Here is a 23,357-nt window from a genome sequence, read left to right as displayed (position 1 = left end):
AGTTAATTTCCTGATTTTTTAATTCTTATTTTTGGAACCAGTTTTCCGATCTTCAGGTGCGCTGACTGGACAACATTTAGCCTGAGATTAGGCCTATGAACTGATGACTGTTGATAGTGATGGTGTGAATTGCAGAAAATCTGTAAATGGTAGGAAGAACTGGCCAACGCAAGTTCCACAGTAACTCTCCTGAATTGTATCTACATTTCCAATGCGGAACCCCACGCCCTAAGCGTTCGCTTATTAGTGTGAGCCGCGTTCAATTATTTACTCATGCATCAGACAGTGATGGTGACCAGCTAGCTCAGTTGGTAGAGCAAATAGTTACTGACTGGAAGTCCTGTGTTAAATCATAGGTGGTGACGGAAATTTCTCGTTGCCAAAACTTCCAGAACAGACCTGAGGTTCATTTAGTCTCTTATCAAATTGAATCGTCATTTCAAAATGGTCATGAGTCAGAAAATTGAAAATTTACAGGAGATAGAAAAAACTACCTACAGCATAAACCACCTAAATTATAAGTCTCGTACGAGTGTCAATGATTAAAGCGTTATCCAGGAAAATATTGCATTACATATTTTTCATTTTAAATGTTTTGTTTGGCTTCAAATACATTTTTAAAATCAGTTACTTATGACGTTTTTGCAATGAACGTTTACATTTTAAAAATTAATGAAATATATTTTTAGCAAATAATGTTTTAATTACATAAATTGTTTAATACACCAGTATACACAAAATGAGAACACTTATGTGTACTATTTTCATATGATATAGCTGTATTTTATTTAGAACAAGTGTGAACTCTAATGAAAATCTACACATTTTGGATTGAAGATAGGTTGAGAAAGTGGTTTTTTGTTTGTTTCTTTTTAGTTCTGATAATTTTCAACTTCTTTTCCTCGTCCTATTGGCCATTAGTGAAGTTGATCGTAAAACTCTGTATACTTAGTTGGTATATACTTCTTCACTTCAAAAATGTCCCCATTTTTTTCATTAATGGGCACCTGTTTTTAAAAAGATAAGCCATCTCTGTAGGCTAGAAGTCAATGACGGAAGTAGCCCCACTCGTGCCTACTTCCGTCATTGACTTCTAGCAGAATGTGGTGCCCACAAGTGGCGTGGTAACACGTTAAAGTAGAGAGTGTCCAACATGCCCGACTGTCCAACAGACCCTAGTTTACCCTATGTCCCGTGCTGTGGCATCGTGGTCTAAGACATCTACCTAGGACACGCTCTGGTTCGAGTCCTCATGGGGGAGGAAATTTTCTCATGAAATTTAGGCCAGTGTAAGGGACCGGTGCTCACCCAGGACTGTGATGTACTTGGGGAGGTACGATAGGTAGTGAAATCGGTTTCGAAAGCCAGCGTTAACGGCTGGGAGAATCATCATGCTAACCACACAATACCTCCATTCTGGTTGGATAATCGTCCACCTCTACTTAAGCTTGTGAAAGTGTGGCCAGCAGCTGGCAGGTCGATCTGGGTCTTGAAGGGCTGTGGCTCCATATATTATTATTATTATTATTATTATTATTATTATTATTATTATTATTATTATTATTATTATTTTATATCACGAACAATGTTTCTTCTATATTGATCAGCATATTTAGTTCTTTTCTTTCCTTAGGAGCACTCTATGTATTGTGGGTTTGTGGGTCCCTATCACCACGGCATGGCGCGTCCTCAGGATGCGGATAGAGGAGACGGCCTCCAGATATGGAGGGTAGCTGCGAATATATTGAATAAGCAGTTGTGGACAGCCGACAAGGGGTGATCCTCCAGCTTGGGAGATGGGCGAAGGGCTAACAATCCATCACCGTAAAAAACAGCTTGTTACGAAACCTAACAATAAGCCTCGGAATGGGACTGAAACGGAAAAAGTACAAGTCTCCAGGTATTGATCAAATTTCAGCAGAATTAATACAAGAGGGTGGAAGAGTATTATCTAGCAAAATTTATAAACTTGTACTTGCAATTTGGGAAAAGGAAATTGCACCAGAACAATGGAAGGAGTCCATAATCGTACCTATCTTTAAGAAGAGGGACAAGACTAACTGTAGTAACTTTCGAGGAATATCACTTTTGTTGACGTCGTACAAAATTTTGTCGAATATCCTTTTGAGAAGATTAACTCCATATGTAGATGAAATTATTTGGGATCATCAGTGTGGTTTCATTCAGGCGTAATAGATCAACTATTGATAAGATTTTTTGTATCCGACAGATATTGGAGAAAAAATGGGAGTATAATTGTACAGTACATCAGTTTATTCATAGATTTCAAAAAGGTATATGACTCGGTTAAGAGAGAAGTTTTATATAATATTCTTATTGAATTTGGTATTCCCAAGAAACTAGTTCGATTAATTAAAATGTGTCTTAGTGAAACTTACAGCAGAGTCCGTATAGGCCAGTTTCTATCTGATGCTTTTCCAATTCACTGCGGGCTAAAGCAGGGAGATGCACTACCACCTTTACTTTTTAACTTCGCTCTAGAATATGCCATTAGGAAAGTTCAGGATAACACAGAGGGTTTGAAATTGAACGGGTTACATCAGCTTCTTGTCTATGCGGATGACGTGATATGTTAGGAGAAAATCACAAACGATTAGGGAAAACGCGGAAATTCTACCAACTTGAAGCAAGTAAAGAGATAGGGTTGGAAGTAAATCCCGAAAAGACTAAGTACATGATTATGTCTCGTGATCAGAATATTGTACGAATTGCAACTATAAAAGTTAGAGATTTATAGGGTAAAGGTAGGTAATATCGTGATAAGAATAATATTGTGATAGTTATTTCTGAGAATTTATTACAATTTTATTGAGCGAGAGGATGATTGATTTTTTCCATCAAAATATTAAGGGAATGTTCTTGGACAAGTTGCTGCACAAAACCGGTCCTTCTCTCGCTCAGTAAAATTGTAATAAATTCTCAGAAAGAACTATCACAATATTACTCGTATCACAGTATTACCAACCTTTACCCTACTTCGAAGAGGTGGAAAAATTCAAATATCTTGGAGCAACAGTAACAAATATAAATGACACTTGGGATGAAATTAAACTCAGAATAAATATGGGAAATGCGTGTTATTATTCGGTTGAGAAGCTTTTGTCATCTAGTCTGCTGTCAAGAAATCTGAAAGTTAGAATTTATAAAACAGTTATATTACCGGTTGTTCTGTATGGCTGTGAAACTTGGACTCTCACTTTGAGAGAGGAACAGAGATTGAGGGTTTTGAGAATAAGGTTCTTAGGAAAATATTTCGGGCTAAGAGGGATGAAGTTACAGGAGAATGGAGAAAATTACACAACGTAGAGCTGCACGAATTGTATCCTTCACCTGACATAATTAGGAACATTAAATCCAGACGTTTGAGATGGGCAGGGAATGTAGCACGTATGGGCGAATCCAGAAATGCATATAGAGTATTAGTTGGGAGGCCAGAGGGGAAAATATCTTTAGGGAGGCCGAGACGTAGATGGGAAGATAATATTGAAATGGATTTGAGGGACGTGGGATATGATGATAGAGACTGGATTAATCTTGCTCAGGATATGGACCAATGGCGGGCTTATGTGAGGGCGGCAATGAACCTCCGGGTTCCTTAAAAGCCAGTAAGTAAGTAAGTAAGTAAGTAAGTAAGTAAGTAAGTGAGTAAGTAAGTAAGTAAGTAAGTAAGTAAGTAAGGAGCACTAACTAAACTTGAAGAATCGTATTCTGACATCTTTCCACAACAAAATCTTACCTTCAAATGCGACAACCATAAGTATTAAATTTGAAATAAAATGGAAACAGGAAACACTATTAATTCCCGCGAAAGAACATTTTGAATGTACAGTAGACTATAGATTTAAAGCCAGTTAGTGCAAAAGATCACGACTCAAAACTCATGACCTTTCTGCAAGAAGTGGAAACTTCAAGCTTCGATTGCAGCACTGTTTGATAGTGTATTTATGACTTTCTTATATAGACTGGTCGGGCTACCCTATATCACAATGTCCAATGCATAACTCATTTTCGTAAAAAAGTTGACTCATGACCTTTTTGCAATGACTGACTCAATTGAGTAAAAGGAGGTAAAAGGCGGTCGAAGCTAGGTATCAACTACACCACCTCATTCTAGTGCCGAGGTCAAGAAAGCAGGGAGCTCTGCCTTCATGCCGCCCAAGCGCCTTCATGGTGTGAGTACTGGATATATTTACAACTTCACATTTTATCAGATGGTGGTAAGAAAATGTATTCAGTCAGTTCACAAATCATAATAGAAATTTAGAAGACAGGTTTTATTCTACTTTGTGACTGATACTAATGTGAGACTGTTACGTCGTACAAAGAATTATTTTGCTGTATGCTGATATAGTGAAAACAGCAGACACTGTTAAAATTATTTTAATGAAACTATTGAATAAATAAATGCATAACAGTTCTCTTTGCTCTACTTGCAATATTTTAATATCTACATACTTCTGCAGTCTCCGCTGAATAACTTTTAAGCTAATTAGACCTATTCATCGAACACTTCATTACGTCATTAGGTTGTGTCACGGTTGTGTCGTACGGAGAGGATGAGACATTGTTCAAAATGAGATCACAAGGGCTGTGCGATTGCATTACCACGTAAGATCATGAGGTACGCACATACAGTTCGACATTACGCCACTAGAGGGTGACTTATCTCGTTCAGATTGCTTTGAACAGAAAGTTACCGACAGTTAATGCATGTTGAGGGTGGATATTATTGGTGTTGCGTGAGATTAACTCAGGGTAGCCGAGGTACGGTTGTGGTGTAGGATGATGTCGGGAATAATCCCAAGCCGGCTACTTATATAAAAGGCAGTGTAAATTCCAAAACTATAAGTTTATTGTCGTATTCACTTGGTAAACCCTAGAGTATGTATTTCCGGCTGACTTATAATTCAATCGTTGGTCGCACTTCTGTATCGACTCTATGGCAGCTCTGAATAAGCTCTATCCGATACTGTAAATTCAATACTCTGCCCAGTACACTATGACCGAAGCTCCTAAACGTTGACGAGTAGTCTCGCCGATGACAAAGTTCTAACTATCGAGTCTTCGCCGGAAGAAAGACTATTACGTTGGGCCGCCGACACCAAAAACTCAGTGTGTCGTGCCGTCGACACGATAAGAAGTTGTGATTGTGCCCTGTATGTAGGACACGATGAGATGTGGTGATGATCTCCGCTCCCCGTCACCCTTATTTATAAAAACCTATCCTACGCTAAAACTAACTATCCTATTGGTTAAAAACTACGTCACTTAACCGGCCTAAAATCTATTCCCTATTGGTCCAAAGTGACCTCATAAGCTGGACCAAGATCTCTTCTTATTGGGCGCGAAATATGTCATCTCTAAATTTAGACTTTGGACTTCCCACAACATCTAATTAGTTTGTAGATCTCTCAAGAATACCCGTTCTTTGGAAAACCCAAGCTTGGCAGTATCTTTCCCACGGGTCCAGTCCAACTTTAGGATTTTACGCATCGCCGAGTGTCTATATACAATCCCGCACAAGGTGGCCCTAAATCTGTCCGATGCTGACAGGTGACGAGAGGAATACGAAACATCTGCGTGTGAAACTAATTCTAACCAAGTCGCCAGAACATCCCTGCGATTACATGTAATAAAACTATGGAGATATCACTACGCTAATAAATCGGTCTCTCCCTCTCCTAATTACTGCTTCAATGTGGTAATATATTTCGTTCTGAAGATGTAACAAAATTATGATTAGTGCTTTGATTGCGATTAGTTTAAATATTTATTACATTCCTTCCAAGTAAAATGGAGTACTCTGGCTGTATTCTCCGCGTTCAATAGTCACATCTTCTTTAAGAATTTACAGAATTTTACCTATTTACTCCTCTGTTCATAAGAAGGTGAGTGATTATGTAAGTAAGATTGAGACACTATAAAATAATAAAAACCGGAGGATGATTTGAAACACTACAGTGAGTCACAGTTTAGAATGCAATGTGTTTAGTTCTGAAAATAGTGAATATGTAAAAACTGGTGATAAAAATATTTTGCCTTTAAATTCCATTCTTGTTATCCGTTCCATTCAGTGTAATATAGAACAATTGTATTCCTTTTTATTCGAAGTACATTGTCCATATATTAAAAGAAGCAACCTATGGCTGATACTGTATCTTCAGTGATCAATAACATCCCTAGTCACTGCGGCTGTGCTACCATCACTGCCAGATACAATGATGTCACAGATCGTAATGTTTCTAGGTGTCACACACTGTGTCAAGATAAATATTTGTGTTAGATACTCGAATTAATTGCAATCTTCAGAAGTTTCGAACTGCCGTAATGGAGACAGAAATTGCAAGACGATTTTATTTGGTGAAAAAAGTTCAAAGTATTCGACAGGATCAATATCCCTGGCTGTGGGAGACAACCAGGTGCATTTCGGACTCGAGCGCTTTTGCGAACCTTCCACGCTGATGGATGTTGATTTTACGTTCCCCTTTGTGCTATATTGCCGAGTTTATTCTGACACAAGTTTTTTATATAGCCTACAGACGAATAGAAAGACACCAATGACAGTATATTCATGATAACAAAGTCGAAATTAAAAAAAAATTGAAATGGAGGTTAATAAAAAGTTATTTCAAGCAAGAAAAACTGCAAATTAGAGACTGACACGTAAGAGTCCCTGTATCATATAACCTCGGTTGCTATACCATTATATTATCACTCTCAACACGGGATCACTATTTATTTTAAGGAGTGAATTAACAATTATATAGAGTTTTCATTTGACTGCATTACGTTTGAAAAAAGCGATCTCTTTGAAGTGGAAAAGAACGTACTAATGAGAGTTTTTGTACTCTTAATTAGTGCTCTCATATTATAGCTCTATTTCTCTGCAAGGCTTTAGTAATCTATGAGAAAACGTATATCTAAATTCAGGCAAACAATGTCGAGAATGTCGGAATGATGCCAACCAGATATACTTTGTCTTGCTCTGTAGTACCCTACGATCAAAAATGAAGACCTGAATTGCAGAACATTCCAAGTCCACTTTTTTAGATTTTCACTTTTTTTTTTGTTAAAATGAATGTACATATCTAGGGCTACTTCCTTGCATTATATAACCGCGAATGTCCATCTCTTACCATTATAATGACACAATATAATTCTTAATGAATGGAATAATTTCCCAAGGCTATGGACTTTGTCAGTTTTCCCATGCAGTAACATTTTTATTTATTTCAGCCAGTTTCCTTATGACCTTTGGAGTGAGAACATTAAAATTTGTAAGAGTTGATATTTTACTATTTAAAATGGAGGACGTTTCAAATGATAGTGATTCACAAATACTTGGAAAAAAAATCGTAATGTGTGTGAGAAGTGGAAAAGAAATGTAGCAAAAGGAAAACGCAATATAGGAGAAGAATACACAAGCACAGGAAAAATGCATCCAGCTAGAATGTCATTCCCTAGCTGCAAATGCAGAAGAAAATGTCGTGATATGTTTAGTGAAACAGAAAAGGCATCCATTCTAAGTAAATTTAATGTTTTGGCTGACTAAATTAAGCAAAATGTTCATCTTTGTGGACTGATGTCACCAAGTGTTGTTTCCTGCCGAAGACCGCGAACAGAAGAATGTTCACAAAAGAGCTTCACTGTGAAGTAAAAAGTAAGTTTAAATATTCAAATACTTTTTCGTATTATATATACCACATTAAACAAATAACCAATGGTAGCTACAACGAAATATTGCCATTGATTTTATGAACTCTTTAACAAAATATTCAAAGTGTTCAATTCGTCCCTGCTAGACTAGATTTTTTCGATGAAACTGTAAGTATATGTATTTTTAGATATCCGTAGGAACAACTAATAATCTTATATGGCGGATGCATTTTGCAATCTTCATGGCATCGGGGAAGGGAGAGTAAATCGCCTCGCAACGATAACTGAAATGGGGGAATCTCCTACAGGTAAAAAAGGTTTCCATAATAACAGACCCCATATTTAATATGCTGAAACTTTAAGTAAGGTACTGTGTGTTTAATTTGTTTTCTTTCGATTTTTAAATTTAAAAAATTTCACTAAATATATATTTAGTGTAGTCCTAAATGTGGTAAGTTTTATTTTCTTATCTGTAACAAGTAGGTGATTACATAGGATCATTTTCCTTCATAAAGTAAGCCATTATGCAAGGAATAAAATTAAGAGGCGATATCTGTCATCAGAACTAAGTATTATGAAATTTTACACCCTCCATCTGGAGAAGCATTACCCAGAAAGTTACTTAAAATCAAAACTGGTACAACTCTTGAAAAAGTAAGTGCAGAGTTGAAATATCGTTGGTTTCACAAATACTATACTTACAACTTCAACTATGCTTTCGGATGTCCTGCTACGGACGTGTATAATACAAGTGGTGAGTTAGGAAACAAGTTGAGCAATGATGGCTTGAAGACACATTATGACACAAAAGCTAGCAATACACAAACGAAAAGCTTCTGCATTCTACGACAACAAGAAAAAGTTCCCAAATCATGCCAAAGAAAGGAATAACATTGGTGTCCTATGTTTTGATTTCCAACAGAATTTGCCATGCCCGTACTGTCTGTGAACGAGATATTCTGTGGCAATTCAACTTTTGTATTCCCAGTGCAAAATCAACAAAAAGCACAATGTTCATGTGGAATGAATCTCAGGGACACAAGATTGTTAACGAAGTTGTTTCGTGTTTGAACAACTATATTACAAATGTACTGACCGCAGAAGTTAACTCTCTCTACTTGTTATCCGATGATTGCATTGGCCAGAATAAAAATATGACAGTGGTTCAATAACTTACAACTCTGGTTGCTTGTGGAAGATTCAAGTGCATCACTTACCATCCCTGTAAAAGGTCACAGTTTTCTTCCATGTGACAAACTTTACAAAATAGAAAAAATCAAAATGAAGAAAGAAAAAAGTAGAAACTCCGAGAGAATGGGAAGACATTGTGAAGAATGAGGCAAATGTCAAAATGGAGACTTTCAAGAACACAAACAAACTTGAGACAGTATTATAAAATGTCAGCGAAGTGCAGAGGACAGAAGTTTTCTGTTTAGAAGTACAAAATATTTAAGTACTCAAACAAGTTTCCAGATAAAGTCGCAGTTACCGAAAATATTGGAGGAACAGATTTTATGATATATTCCTTGATGTATAATCCTTTCCAGCATGTTACGTTCAGCAACCTCACCTTGTATCCCAATACACCGCCTATGAAGTCAGAAAAGCTGGAAAATCTGAAACGTTTAGTGAAGTATTTATCACCAGCAGGTACAGCATTATATTCGTCTCACAGGATTTTCTCAACATGAAATAATATCGGTGGACTCCGTAGAAGAAGAAGCAGCTGTTTGAAGTTTTTCCAATAAAGAAACGCTGATAATTTACTTTTCCTACTTGCAAATAATGTGCATTGTTATTTTCTCATTCTTATTACCATAATTTGTGTTACAATGTCTAAATCTGTCGTCGATTTGCAAATGGGGACATGTCCAAAATAACAAAGTGTTGGAAAATCGCAAAAACTATAACTAAGTTGACAAATTAAAATGTTCATATATTTTTTCTAATTAGATCACTATGGGTACATACATTCAGGGTCCTTGAACATTTAATTTTTTTAAATCCGTTATGCTTTTTTTTTTTTTTTTTTTTTTTTTTTTTTTTTTTTTTTTTTTTTTTTTTTTTTTTTTTTTGCAATTTCCCAACACTGTCATTTTGGACGTGTCCCCTTTTGCAAGTCAACAACAGGAATAATAGCTTTAATAAAGTGATATTTTTCCTTCAATAACCCATTTTTTTTACCATGAATTGAAAAAATTCCAAGTCCGTGACTATATATTAATAATTTCCTCCTAAATTAGGCACTGTAGGTTATTAAAACATTTAGGGAGTGTAAAAGATAGCATGGCATACACGCTGACCAAAAACGACTTCAGTGAAACAAAAACAATAGTTATAAAGTTTGTTGCCTCTACTGAAAAAAAATAGTTCTATGGACTTGGGATGTTCTGCAATTCAAGTCTTCAAATATAAATAAGCCACTTAAAACTCAACGATTAGTCACAGGCAGAGATATAATATTGTACGTTCGCTCGGAAAAAGACCAGACGGTGGGAGCTGAAAGCAGAAGGCCACACAAGTTACTGCTGTTTCTTTCGTCCAGCGCAGAGGTAGACACCACATAGTTGCTAGTTCTGTAACGATTTGGCGTGCACGTAGTTGCATTACCTGTTTGTTTTCTTAGTGTACATTAAAATTTGTAAAATATGTGGCCAACATGGGAGCCTGTTGAAGAGAATAAACAACATGGTGATGACGACAATAATATTGTAATGTTCGTACTTCTGTTGGAAGAGGTCATTCATTAGAGAGACAAGCTGCACATATTATAAAAAATGTGTAGGCTTACCTTTTTTTCAGTGAAGAGGAAGGCAAACTGTGATTCACCAATTGCTAAAACTGTTCGCGCTACGGGTGTTTCAAGATCATTAGTGAAGAAAATAATTTCTATCATATAACCCAGTAACTAATAACACTCATACGAAAGAAAATTCAGACTGCATTACAAACAGTTACGAAATTCAAGAAACTTGATGATTTTTGGACGTGATATAATAGCCTACAATGAATCTTACAACAACCACATATCCCCTACATTGGACATAATTTTAAGTGGACTGCAAGAAAAGACACAAGACCAGACTGCGAATTGCTGTATTCTTATAGGTTATACTATAATGAAATTTGTGAAATTCAGCAGGCATAATACAGTATGAATAATTAACTCATAATAATAATAATAATAATAATAATAATAATAATAATAATAATAATGATAACACAGAATAAATATGGGAAATGCCTGTTATTATTCGGTTGAGAAGCTCTTATCATCCAGTCTGCTGTCAAAAAATCTGAAAGTTAGAATTTATAGAGCAGTTATATTACCGGTTGTTCTTTATGATTGTGAAACTCGGACTCTCACTTTGAGAGAGGAATATAGGTTAAAGATGTTTCAGAATAAGGTGCTTAGGAAAATATTTGGAGCTAAGAGGGATGAAGTTACAGAAGAATGGAGAAAGTTACACAATACAGAACTGCACGCATTGTATTCTTCACCTGACATAATTAGGAACATTAAATCCAGACGTTAGAGATGGGCAGGGCATGTAGCACGTATGGACGAATCCAGAGATGCATGTAGAGTTTTAGTTGGGAGGCCGGAGGGAAAAAGACTTTTGGGGAGGCCGAGACGTAGATGGGAGGATAATATTAAAATGGATTTGAGGGAGGTGGGATATGGTGATAGAGACTGGAGTAATCTTGCCAATGACGGGCTTATGTGAGGGCGGCAATGAACCTCTGGGTTCCTTAAAAGCCAGTAAGTATAATAATAATAATAATAATAATAATAATAATAATAATAATAATAATAATAGGCTGACAAGAATGACATGCTGTGAGTGAAAATAAACATAGATCGTAAATGGGACGTTTAAATGACGTACTCTAGTAGATGTTGCAACGCTGTTTCCATAGTTGCCTGTTGTGTAACAACACTGTTTCGGTAGCTTATTTACTTATTGCACCCCTTCCACTGGTTTTTCTCAGAGCGAACGTACATGGAAGACGAGCGGAAGAAATGTGACCGTCTTGATTATGAATGCTGATTATTATCGCTCAGATAAGCATCCCAGTAACCAGGTTATTACTCATGCCGAAAGCATTACTTACAATAAACGTGAAGAAATTAATGGATACTAATTATTTTAATAAGGTTAACTATTAATAATAAAACTTAATCTAGCACGAATTGCAACAAAATTAATGATACTTCTGACATCCTAAGCGCAAAGACATTGATCAGCAAATGATGAAGTCGGCATATTTCTTAATGCATAGTATTACTATTACATCACATAATGCAAGCATTTATATTACTAACATACTTCCTCATGCCGATTCATCCCGTGCTTTTCTTTTCGTGAGTAATGAAACAATAATTTGCTCATGAGTTCTTAAGTTAGAGTGAAATGTATTTCTAAATATTTTCACCTGGATAAAATTTATATTCGCAGTTAAATATGAAGTAATAATAATAATAATAATAATAATAATAATAATAATAATAATAATAATAATAATAGCTTATTCAAAATTTGAGTAACATTGTTGGGAAAACGGACGCATACATACAATTTAGGCCTGAAAATTACAGTAAACATATATATTTCAATGCTATTTATAAACCACCGTTCCTCATAACCAGAGCTAGAAAGTTGGTACCAAAACTGTTAAGTTGTGTGAGCTTGGACTATATCTCTACCGAATGAAAAGCAATAGCACATGTCTCAATGTCAGTGAACCAGAACGTCAGACATGAACAGCTAGGTGGTAATCAAACATGTGCTCCAATCATCCACAGGCTTAGAACAAGGAAATAATAAACGAATAATATAAACAAACAATCATTTGTAATCGTTAATTATAAACTTCGTAACTCCAAAACTAAAATAATTTACCCATATAAAAATAACACTCAAAGTATACAATAATGATTCTAGCCTCATTATAACAAATAACAATGAATATTTTCATTTCATAAAAAGAAATACTCCTTTCATTTTCAGAAAAAAGCGATATTTGTACTCCTTTTACGTCAAAGGACGTTACTGGAGCAAATCTGAAATATGATACAGTAATTGTTACTATCATCCGGCGAACAACTACTTTGTGAATCTAATAGTACATCTCGTAGCCTATGTGGCACATAATATTAAACCCATAATTGTTTTCAAAAACAATTTTCATTCGTATTGTAATGGTAGCTACGAAGTTCGTATCGTAATTCCGATGTTGAACATGGACTTAACGGAACCGAATGCAGATCAACACGAGACGTCAACATTTAACGAAGAATAATCCAGGAAAAAATAAACGTGTTACACACTCCTGTTTGCATAGTTATTTAATAACAGATGAGATTATTTTTTTTGGAATCGTGCATAATATTAACATTATGTAAATAATACAATAATAACAGAATAGCTCACTTTGTTCAGAAGCTAAAATATTAATATAAATTAAAAATTTCTTCAAAATATTCACGACTCTACACAGCTCCACACGATGTGTTGTTTATATGAACTTACTGTGTATCGTTTCCAGCGAGCGTGAACAGGGCGAAGCGCGGGTGACATCTATATTACTCGCTGTAATCAACTGAACTCTACTGTTTTGGTACGAACTTCCTACCTGCAGTTGGGCTCGGGTACTGTGTCGACTTTTCACGCAGTACGTGGTTCAAATCTCAGCTAGATTTGTAGAATTAGTGGCGAAAAGTGACGGCTTTAGGACAGAATTTTTGGACACTTCCTTTCCCTCGCCATTTTCGGCGGGACGGAACTATGTACTTAGTCTTGCTTTGGCAAATTATTCACCCTATACATGAGATTATTATGTTCATTTCCGGCAGGTAGCATGGGTGACATTCCTGATCCGATGTTGAGAGGTTAGCCTTCCTACTTCAGCCCTGACAGAGTCAGGATCTATCCTCAGACTAGTGACTTACAATCCCCAGGACCAGTAGCCCCAAACACTTCCTATATCAGCATTGGAAACCCATATTATTCTCAATACTGTATCCAACTTATTTTAACTACTGCAGATGATAAATGAGTCAGGATCTATCCTCAGACTAGTAACTTGCAAGACCAAGGATCAGTACTTCCAAACACTTCCTATATCAGTATTGGACACCCATATTATCCTCAATACTTCACCAACTTATGTTTTACTGCACATGATAGATCAGTCAGGATCTATCCTCAGACTAGTAACTTACAAGTCCCAGGATCAGTAGTTCCAAACATTTCCTGTATCAGCATTGGACACCCATATTATCCTCAATATTTCATCCAACCTATCTTTAACTACTGCAGATAATAGATGAGTCAGGATCTATCCTCAGAGTAGTAACTTAAAAGTCCCAGGACCAGTACTTCCAAACACGTTCTATATCAGTATTGGACACCCATATTATCCTCAATACTTCACCAACTTATTTTTACTGCACATGATAGATCAGTCAGGATCTATCCTCAGACTAGTAACTTACAAGACCAAGGATCAGTACTTCCAAACACTTCCTGTATCAGCATTGGACACCCATATTATCTTCAATATTTCATCCAACCTATCTTTAACTACTGCAGATAATAGATGAGTCAGGATCTATCCTCAGAGTAGTAACTTACAAGTCCCAGGTCCAGTAACCCCAAAAACTTCCTATATCAGCATTGGAAACCCATATTATCCTCAATACTACATCCAACTTATTTTTAACTACTGCAGATGATAGATGAGTCAGGATCTATCCTCAGACTAGTTACTTACAAGTCCCAGGACCAGTAGTTCCAAACACTTCCTATATCAGCATTGGAGACTCATATTATTCTCAATACTTCATCCAACTTATTTTTAACTACTGCAGATAATAGATGAGTCAGGATCTATCCTCAGACTAGTAACTTACAAGTCCCAGGACCAGTAGTTTGAAACACTTCCTATATCAGCATTGGAAACCTATGTTATCCTCAATACTTCATCCAACTTATTTTTAACTACTATAGATGATAGGTGAAACGAAGGGAAGTTGGAATTGTTGGAATGGAGGAGGAAACAGAAGTGTCCCGAGGAAAACCCTTCAGAACTACAAATTCCATTATGACCTGGCTTGGGATCGAAGCCGCGCCGTCTGGATGAAAACCAAAGCGCTAGTGCCGACCAATATATGCGGTGGATATGACACACACAACTATGTATTACATAATTATAACGTATGAGGGAAACAAGTTCAAATATTTTGAGGTGTAAAATAGAATCAATAATAATTGAAAATATGTTTTAAATGTTTTGTTTACTTTGAATGGTTCGTATATCATCTAAGAGCCTGCAAGATTAGACTGGGTGCAGAAAGGTGTAGTGATTTTTACCTTTTGAAAACCGTTACTGAATTAGTGTTCTAAGTTCGTTACTTATAGATAATTCCAACCCCAACTTATTCATAAAAGGATTTCAGTTTTATGTTATTTTTAATTCACGCTTTTATTAATTTTAATAAGAGGTGTTAGTAATCATATCGAATTAGGCCTATCCCTCGCCTTTTGTATGAGAACTTAGCGGCTTAGCAAATTATTTATTTTACTCGGATATTTTTAGGTCAATTTAAATTTTAGACTGTACATAATGTGTACACAAGACAGAAAAGATAAACGAATAAATCTATACAATCCTGAGAAAAGAATGCATGCATACATATGTATATAAGTAAATACATGTATAGAGGCCTGCATATATATATATATATATATATATATGTGTGTGTGTGTGTGTGTGTGTGTACCGCTACTTTTGCTGAGATGTCACTGGCTGGAAAATTTAGCAAGATATTTTCCGATGAGCTATAATCAGGTTTCGCGATTATGTACGTTACCTTTTATTTACATAGCCGCTTGAAATGATGGATATTTGGCTCTATTAATTTTCGGAGAACACATATCCACAATGTAGTAATGTTTTTTTATGTTAAAAGCAAAGAATTCCTCTTTATATTTTCTTCCTGTGAATCTAGGGCGTGAGAGTTAACCTGACACATATTGCGTTAAGCTTCCTAAGAAATGAAATAGCGCACTGATTACAAATCGGAGCACTTCGAAAACAATATTCCGAGAGTAAATTAATTTCCGTGTAAGCAGTGGCGTTGTTCTTTCATCTGCGCCCATTTGGCAAAGGAAAGTATAATATTGAAGTAACGTATTAAAAACGGTGTTAAAATATATGGGTCCAATAACCCTGTGAACATTGACTTCATACTACATTCCGCTTTATTACATGTATGCAGAGGTTTCCAACAAATCTTTGATTTTGTTTAAATTTCAGTAACGGTCAGATTTTGACTATTAAGACAGCTATTTAGACAAAAAATTTTTCAGCACCGAGGAAGATTTAAATGCTATGGACAGAACCGCTGTGAACAGACTTTGATAGCCGTCTAATTACTGTTACAATACTTTCTGAATGAAGATCGCATGATAAATAATGAAGAAGGTAAAAATCTTCGCTTAGCGCGCGAACGCTCTACCGACTGAGCTACCCAGGAACTATACACGACACCGTCACAATTTTTCCTTTTTTTCTTCTTTTTTTCCTTTTTATATTCACACAACTCACATGAGCTGACAAGACGCCAGAACTCAACTGTGAGTGCACACAAATACTGTGTGACTTTAAATTGTGGCTTTCTGTTAACGTACCTCCAGTAACGAATGTATTATACAAATCTGGCTTTCAGGTAGTAGCTCCCTGTAAAGCAGGTTCGAATAATTTCAAGGAAAAAAAAAAGGAAAAATTGTGACGGTGTCGTGTGTAGTTCCTGGGGTAGCTCAGTCGGTAGAGCGTTTGCGCGCTAAACGAAGGGTCCCGGGATCGATACCCGGCCCCGGAACAATTTTTCCTTGAAATTATTCAAATCTGCTTTACAGGGAGCTACTACCTGAAAGCCAGATTTGTATAAGGTAAAAATCATTGCTAGAGACTACACATTATTTTGATAACAAGATTAAATGATTCACGAAGGTGTTCATTTATTTGCACATCTTATCAATTCTGACACTTGCATGCAGTGGGATTCTTACTGCAGCTCATAAGAGCGAAATATCGGAGCAGAGAGGATGTCTCGGCCGGAGGCACATCTTTGATGTTTAATGGAAGCATAAAGATCATCTGGCTGTATACAATTATCATACTAATATAATTTAAAGTACACTCTTTCATTTACTATTCATTCTGCTCATTACATGTCGATAATGGAACAAATTCGAAATTTATATGTATTATACTATTTTAAGTTTTTTATATCCAAAACTTTAGACATTTGTGAAGTACACAACAGGATTTTAGCGAGTACCGGAACTGAAATCTTCCTTAATGCTCTTATTCTGTCACAACGGTATATTATGCATTAAAGGATACAATGGGTGAAATTTCTATTTCATGTATTTCTTTTTAACCCTCGACAACAGACGCGAGTAATGTGAGCTGTCCACACAGACGTGCAGTCTCTGATACCGCTATTGTATTAGTACTGTTGTCGGCACAAAAATAAAGAAATGGATGTGAAATAACTTGGGCAGTGTACTTTTACATCCCTTCGCTTAATTTAAGAAACAGTGATGTAATATACTGCGGTATTTTATATTTTATAAAATCAAAATTCTCAATGACGTGACAGCTAGTCCACTACTTGGAAATACATGAGTTCACATATAGACGCGTCCATCGAAACTCAATATGAAATGTTCAGTTTTGGATGAAATAAGCGGAATAATATGCATTTAATGACTAAATTAAATAAAAAATGATATAATATATGTTTAAACCAAAAAACAGAAATATTCAACACTTTATATACAGTACACTTTCAATAGGCAATCATTGTTGATCACTCCCAAAGACAAAATCTGCAGAGTCAACCTCACTATCCTCATTCTCCGTCCACTCAAACACTATCTCGTCAAAGTTTCCATCACTAACACTAACTTATTGCGAAGGGCCTTGTGTAGAATCCATTCCAATAACGGAAAAAAACATTCCAGTTACACAGACATGCGGTCTACGAGAGCGCCAGCAGTGTGCTATGTGTAATATCTCCAGTACGACAAGAAATAATTGAATACCACCAGGTGAACTGCACCACCGCGGTGCACCGGCTTCCTGGCAGAAAGTACACAAACGTTCACATTCCTAAAGTGGCGGGAACCACTTCATTTCGGCATTAAAAATTTTGGAGCGGTCTCAGAGTCCGCACCTCTGTGTTTTAAAGTTAAGCTAGAGACTTTATTTTTCGTACAGATACTCCTATTTATGCTATTAATGATGTGTTTAAGTTTCATATGTTGAGTAGTTTAAGTTAACCCCTTCAGATCTGAATTTATATTAAACAAAATTGAAAAAAAAAAAAAAAAAGAAAAACTGGTCACATAATCATTCTGGGGATCCCAAATCAAGTCTTCACAGAAAATCAAAATTTGGGGACAATTTTGACCCCTGGGGCTCCAAAATTTTAAATTTTATTTTTAATTCAGATATAGAAATGTTTCAAAAATAATATTCTCAATTTCTATCACATTGAATTTTTCAAAATATTTAAAAGTATCGAAGACATTCCAAAAAAGAAAAAAGAAACATTGTACGCTATAATGTACATCAGGCCTGAAGGGGTTAAATTAATAGAAATAATAATAATTTGCATATTTTAAAAATCCTTCATTTCCCAAAATTTTAGGTATGATGTCTGAATTTTTTTTTACAATTCTTTGATTCTTTTAGAAAGTTTCTATGCTCTCACATTTTTTAGTTTTGCTTTGTAAAAATAGGGGAAAAATAATCTTCTACATATTCAAATTTATCAAATTTACGGAGTGCAAGCACACATTATATTATTTTATTAAAAAATTATTTTCTATTTTGGAAATATGCGAATATAATTTTGTTAGGTATACCTTAAAGAACATGCATTAAAAATGTCAGATTCCTAGGATTAAATTTGTGGAGTCCTCAGCAATGTGAATGCAGAGAAGTGGGGGAGGAGGGGAGTACGGGAAAGTAAGTTAGAAGTCTGCATGCACTTTGTACTTAATAACCGCAGTCTTTTTAGAGATGGCGTAATTTATGATATAACTGTCGTTGTGTTCTAAACTTCATCAAAGTGTAAGTAGGCATCATAGCTTCATTTTCTACAAAAATGAAAAATATGAATTTTGACCAAAAATTACCAAGTTTTCATCCATCTCCTCCCTTAATGCCAAGATTCAACCAATAGTCTCTGATTAATCTTTACAATCTTTAAAAAAATGTAAAGTAAGTTATTACTATTTTATTGCAGGTACCATTGCACTGTTTTACTGTCTCTGAAGTAGGCTATCTCCAATTTAAAAGAAGTATCCAATGAAGAATTTAAGTTATCATCTTATCGTATAAGAATATGTTTTGTGACTATAATAAAGGTTGTAAAAAATAAGGAATTGCAATTGAAATTATTAACCCAGCATCTCTGAAAACTCGCTGGTTTAAAAGGAACGTTGAAGACTTGAGTTAAAGTTATGATTTATCTATAAATATGCCTATCCAATTTTTTAAAAAAGTTTCTTATATACATTCATTATTGAGGCCTCGCCCTCTTCATTGAATAATCAACACTACCTATATGTAGTCAACATGTAGATACCTGTTATTGGAGAAAAATTCGTTCCGGCACCGAGAATCGAACCAATACCTCTCAGCCATGGTAATATAATGGAGGAGAGTTCGGCCGGCATCGCGAATCGGGTCTCGGCATAGCTCAGATAGAAAGAGCTCTCAGCGCCCATAGCTGAGAGGTCCTGTATTCGATTCCTGGTGCAGGAACTAATTTTTCTCCAGTTATAGGTATTGTAGTTTCTTGTTTGATATCTATTTATTGCTTGTATTTTACATATATGAAGTACTAAATTGAATAAAATATTACAAAAAGATGATTATTTCATCGCCTACCTTGTGTATTGTGCCCGTCTCCAGCTCCATGTCTCTCTTGCTGTTGGTTAGTCCTACACTCAAACTGAGGACCTTCACGTTGGCCGGGTACAGTGTGGTCAGGCTGCAGTTCACGTGTTTCCCATAATTACGCAAGGTATACACGTCTGCGGTGCCTTCCAACAGGATATTGCATGCTGTAACACAAAAAAACATGTACTGAATTAACAAGCTGTTCTATAAAGGGCACGTAACGTAGAAATCTGTTGTCAATACGACCTGCTGTGTTGCCTGGTGTCATGGTAACCTCATGTTAGGCACTTCTAGTGCATGTGACCGTCTTGGTCTTGTATACAATGTCGAGAAATGTTCTGCTTTATACATAGACGAGAACTCTACTGTGAAAATAAATTAATGTATTAATGTAATGTAGTACAATGCAGTAGTTATATATGATATGTTTGTTCCTTGAATATGGTTTGAATATTTTCTTACTGCAGGTTATTATGCTATATTGACTTTCAGAACACAAGCTGAGATCTAATTTCGTAATGCTACAAACTTACCAACTGGAAGCACTGTTCAAGTAATGAACTATTAAAGTTAATCAGGCATTTTGCTAACCAGCTGATAGAGCGCTAAGACGACCCGAACTTGACTTCAGAGAAAACTAAGGTTTTGAGGTTTTTTCTTGGATTCTCCCGGTTTCGCCTCGTCATTCTATTAATATTCATCATAATTCCTCTTTCATTATCATCTCTTTCTGTCTTTATTGAGGAGGGGCTCGCAACAGGAACAGTTTGGCTGTGGCACATGCGCTGACCTCGCATGCAGTATCAGCGTGAACCTTACCTGAGTTTCTTTTCGCGTGCACATTCCAGATGAAATCAATAAGTTCCCTTCATGGTCCGGTTACACATCTTGCATATACGAAGGTTAGGTTTGGTTTGGTTAGTTTTGGTTTCTATTAAACTATTATTTGGTTTCTAACGTGCATACGCAAACGTTAAGATGATCCTATCGCGAGCCGCATGTCATTATTGTACTTACGTGATGTCGAGTCGATCTTCTGCCTTGTTGGTTCTTCACTGCGGTTAGTCTAAAGATTAGTAACTGGGAGTGGTGATGGATTCCAGACAACTGTTCGGTCTGCAAAATAGGCGCTATGGGGGCCATGCATACAGCTGCACAAATATTTTGCATTACAATATCTTATCATTCCGCTTATTGTTTTCATACCCATGCCATTATAAATAACTTACGTCTTTTGGGCCGTTATCTGTTTCTAAATTACATCACGATATAATATATCACGAAAATTCCAAATACACAAATTTAACGATTAATTTTCCCGGTGCCCGCGATGTTCACCGCGCATAATGTAGAAAGGACATTGACAAAGGCTTGTTGTCGAAGTGTGTCGAGCTCAACGATTACACTGTTCTACAAGGGTCATTTTTCTTATATGAAAATATGTGATTCCAAAGGATTTTTATATGGCAAATTCAAATCTGAAAACAGAAATTCGCTATCAGGCACAGATTTTTTGTTATACGACAATATATGTCTCATTTAACTTACATTTTAAGTTTGTGATAAAGATGGTGAACTTTGCTTAACAACAATTGCCTACAGTTAATTTTGTTCTTCATTGGTTTTCATTTTCAAATTGTGGCATTCCTGTTGCTAGTAAAATTTTATGTTAATAAGCAAGTCGTTGTCACAGGATTTATAATTGAGTTAAACTGGCATTATTTGGATGGTGGAGACATTCCTTACCATGTGAGTAAATATTCATTTTTAACCATAATATTCCGACATCTGTGGTGTATAAAATATGTAAAACTTTACATATTTCTCTTTCACAGAAACCTCCTAAATCATAGAAGTAAAATAGACAGATTCTAACAGAGAGAGAGAGAGAGAGAGAGAAATCTTGAGTTTAACCAGAAATTCTTGTTAGAGGAAGTGAGTATTGTTTGTTTACATGAAATATTGTTTCTGCATATCCACAATTCAACTCATAATGACATTCTGCAATGATGTTTGTTACCTAATGAATACTTTGAACTTCAAATACGAGCCACAGGAGTGGAGACTTTTATAGATGCCTCAAAATACAGTCTAATCATGCTAGGCCTTATTAAACAATTTGTTAAGGCCATGAACACATCTGAAAGAGGATTTATGTACCTTTCAAAAACGTTTCTACGTTTTTCTGCAGCAAAAATAAAAGAGGGCGTGTTTGTGAGTCCCCAAATTAGAGACTTCAGAAGGATTCAGATGTGAACAATGCCTTGCACCAAAAGAAAGAAGAGCGTGGGTTTGTTTCAAGAATATAACGCAAAATTTTCTGGGAAGAAAAAGAGTTAACGACTTCGAACAATTGGTTCAACAAATGATAAATGCATATAGAGATCTAGGAAGTCACATGTCTTTAAAAATGTATTTCCAAGATTCTCATCTATATCATTTTCCTGAGAGCTGCAGTGATGTCTCTGACGAACATGGTGAAAGGTTCCATAAAGATATAATATCCATGGAAAAGCGGTATGAAGGGAAATGGATGCCTGCGATTCTTGCTGACTACTGCTGGAACATTATTAGAGACTGCAAAATTGAACACAGGAGAAAAAGATAAGATATTTAAATTCTTAGGGAAAAGTGTATTTTGTTCATATTTTCTAACCTTAGGCTAAATACGTTTTTCCATATAATATAATTATAATATTGAGGCTTGTATTTATTTTTTTGTTTGTAAATAATTTTGTAAGTGACTAAAATATTAATGGTTACATATTTTGCCTACATAAATACATAGCGTGGAAACGAAAATTATTTAAAAAATGAAATTGCATATAACTTGAAAACTATGCGTGACACAGAGAAACTAATTACAGATTTGAATTCAGGAGGTAAATTTCCATGTTAATCAAGAATGTTACACCCAGAAAAATGAATTTCATTTTTTTTTGTAGAACAGTGTTATTTGCAGTGATAAACAAAACTTATCGTGTCCGAGTCTCTTCAGTCGCTTGATTTCTTTCATAAGTTTGTATTTAGTTTCACGGAATGTTAATTTCATTCCATATGGCTGTCGTAATATTTTGCCGTCATTGTGTTACATTAGTACGGCAATTTACTGACCTACACAAAACAAAAACACTCATGATGTATTTTATCAACAATCTCGCATTTGACTGACACTACATCGACCCGTTTTTTTTAATGGAGAATTAGTTTTTGTTGGCAATCAGCACGTTCTCTCTTCGCTCGACGACATTTGAACTTTGATTAAAAGAGTTGTGCTATTGAGTTTATCGCTATAAAACAATAGTATACAATTTAATGGTAAAAACGGTAAGTTACTTTGAAGTAGAAATTCAAATTTTACTTTAACATACACTAATAGTATTCTTTATTCAATGATTCTGTCTGCATCTCGTGGTGTATTGGCAAATTTGTAACGAGTAGACATTTAGAAAATATTCCCTCGTGCATTTTCGATGTTAAAATCCCATGGGGATGAAAAATTTAATAAGTTATATTTTCTCTTTCGTACATAAATGTATAAAAATTATTTTAAGATTCCAGTAATTAAATTTACTTAACAGTTCTAAACATACTTTTTCAGTTTCTTTTACTTGGTGTTCCATTATTAACAATTTTGTAATATTTACGATATTCACATAATAATTTCAGTTGTGAAAAGTGGGAAATAGGCTGTG

The 23,357-nt window shown here is 35.5% G+C and overlaps 1 protein-coding gene across 1 annotated transcript in view; it reads right to left on the bottom strand.

Moving 5' to 3' along the window:
- Positions 1-23,357, bottom strand: part of LOC138705023 (corticotropin-releasing factor-binding protein) — a 706,376-nt gene that overhangs the window by 108,764 nt on the left and 574,255 nt on the right. Inside the window, exon 5 of the mRNA XM_069833566.1 lies at positions 19,651-19,826. Within this exon, the coding sequence (XP_069689667.1) occupies positions 19,651-19,826 (176 nt within the window). The remainder of the gene's footprint in view (positions 1-19,650; positions 19,827-23,357) is intronic.

This window comes from Periplaneta americana, chromosome 8, assembly GCF_040183065.1.
Source record: "Periplaneta americana isolate PAMFEO1 chromosome 8, P.americana_PAMFEO1_priV1, whole genome shotgun sequence".
Classification (NCBI taxonomy): Eukaryota; Metazoa; Arthropoda; class Insecta; order Blattodea; family Blattidae; genus Periplaneta; species Periplaneta americana.
This window is presented reverse-complemented; position numbering and strand designations above follow the sequence as displayed.